The 1,669-nt window shown below is 34.0% G+C and overlaps 1 protein-coding gene across 1 annotated transcript; it reads left to right on the top strand.

Moving 5' to 3' along the window:
* The first annotated feature begins 347 nt into the window (after positions 1 to 347).
* Positions 348 to 743, top strand: LOC128132843 (uncharacterized). The gene is made up of 2 exons (XM_052769831.1): positions 348 to 485; positions 555 to 743. Exons 1-2 carry the CDS (start codon positions 348 to 350, stop codon positions 741 to 743), a joined length of 327 nt encoding a protein of 108 aa, XP_052625791.1.
* Positions 744 to 1,669: the final 926 nt, after the last annotated feature.

Genomic DNA, 1,669 nt, shown 5'->3' on the forward strand with positions numbered 1-1,669 from the left:
ATTTGATATTTAATGGTAAAATGTTAATAGCTATAGCTAGGGCTATAGCATATTAATGGTTTTGTGGAAAATATCTATAAATGCCCTTAACTCTTCTAAAAAAGGGTTAATACCTTAAAAACCATTATTTATACATATCCGTTTTGATTTAACCCTAATATTTTTATTTGTTACTTATTTGCCATTAATTGTGTTGACTGGTTATGAAAAGTCAATGGTAGCCGGTGTCGTCGGTTTAACAGGTTACCCTAACCTTTTAGATACCCAAAATCCACTTTTTCCCCAAAACCTCTCCTTCACTCTTGCAAAAGGCGTTCTTCCTCACACATCACGTCTTCTTCTTTTCCATGGCTTCGTCTTCAACAACTTCTATCAGCAAACCGATTTATCGCACTAAGTGTGATTGTGGTGATCAACTACAATACTTAGTTTCAAGAACTGATAAAAACCCAGGAAGAAAGTTCAAGGCATGCCCTAACTATAAGGTAAAATTGAGGGATTTTGTTTTATTTTGTTATCTTTCAAAAGTTAGTAAATGAAGCTTTTGTTGGCAGGGTACCAAAAAAGGGTGTAAATATTTCAAGTGGCTTGACACGGAAGACATGGAGTTTTATGCTAATGAAAGGGAGCCCTATAACGAAATTGTTGCTAGTGGTGTTCTGCAGGTGATCAAGTTGTTGAAGTTTGTGTTGGTGATGTTGGTGGTTATTGGAGTAATTTTGTTAATTGGCATTGTATTTTAAGAACCAGTTGGTTAGGGCAGTTGTAATTTTTTTGTATTTGGTAGGGTTAAGGTTGTTGTAGGTTTGTTATTTTGGTTAGGGCATGTGATCAATGTAGTTATGGTAATGTTTGATGGAGAAGTGTATTGACAGTAATCCAATCTTATTTATGTCCCTGTGAATTGGTAAATGCATTATAGTGATTCATTACAATGTAGTTATGGTAATGTACTAAATCTTGTGTAAGCAAGTGAAATGTAGTAGAACTTGGTAAAACTTGGTAAAAACTGAATGTACTAAAACAAGGAAGTAAAGGATATTAACTGGAATGACAATTAACATATGATTGTAAGCAAGTGAATTGGTAATTGCATTATAGTGATTCATTACAATGTAGTTATGGTAATGTACTAAATCTTGTGTAAGCAAGTGAAATGTAGTAGAACTTGGTAAAACTTGGTAATAACTGAATGTACTAAAACAAGGAAGTAAAGGACATTAACTGGAATGACAATTAACATATGATTGTAAGCAAGTGAAATGACAAGCAAAGTGAAATGACATTAACTTCAAATACTTGCATTCATAATAACATAAAAGGGGGTATTACAATCAGTACCAAACAACCAATTGCCCAACAATCCTTTAATGGCCATTAACTACCAATGTTCAAAAAGGCCTAATTGAATACTACTAGATGCTGATATACAATTGGATGGTTGTTACCAAAAGCTGATGAAATGTTAACAAAAAGGGCAAGCAAAATACATAGTGCCCGAGATACCCCCTCCTAAATAGTCCTACTCCAAATTAACTGGTTTCTTAATACTAGAACCCCTTCCATCCTTATCATAAACTGCTTTCTTCAGCTTGATCTTCACAATTCTCTCAAAAATCTTCCTTTTCCTAGGCCTCCCAACAACTTGTGTATCTTCAATGAAGTCAAT

Source organism: Lactuca sativa, chromosome 3, assembly GCF_002870075.4.
Source record: "Lactuca sativa cultivar Salinas chromosome 3, Lsat_Salinas_v11, whole genome shotgun sequence".
Lineage (NCBI taxonomy): Eukaryota > Viridiplantae > Streptophyta > Magnoliopsida > Asterales > Asteraceae > Lactuca > Lactuca sativa.

Bases quoted from the DNA above. Each gene is read 5' to 3' on its own strand.
- LOC128132843 (XM_052769831.1), top strand. From the start codon at position 348: ATGGCTTCGTCTTCAACAACTTCTATCAGCAAACCGATTTATCGCACT. The intron at 486-554 runs GTAAAATTGAGG...TTTTGTTGGCAG, and splicing joins AGGCATGCCCTAACTATAAG to GGTACCAAAAAAGGGTGTAA.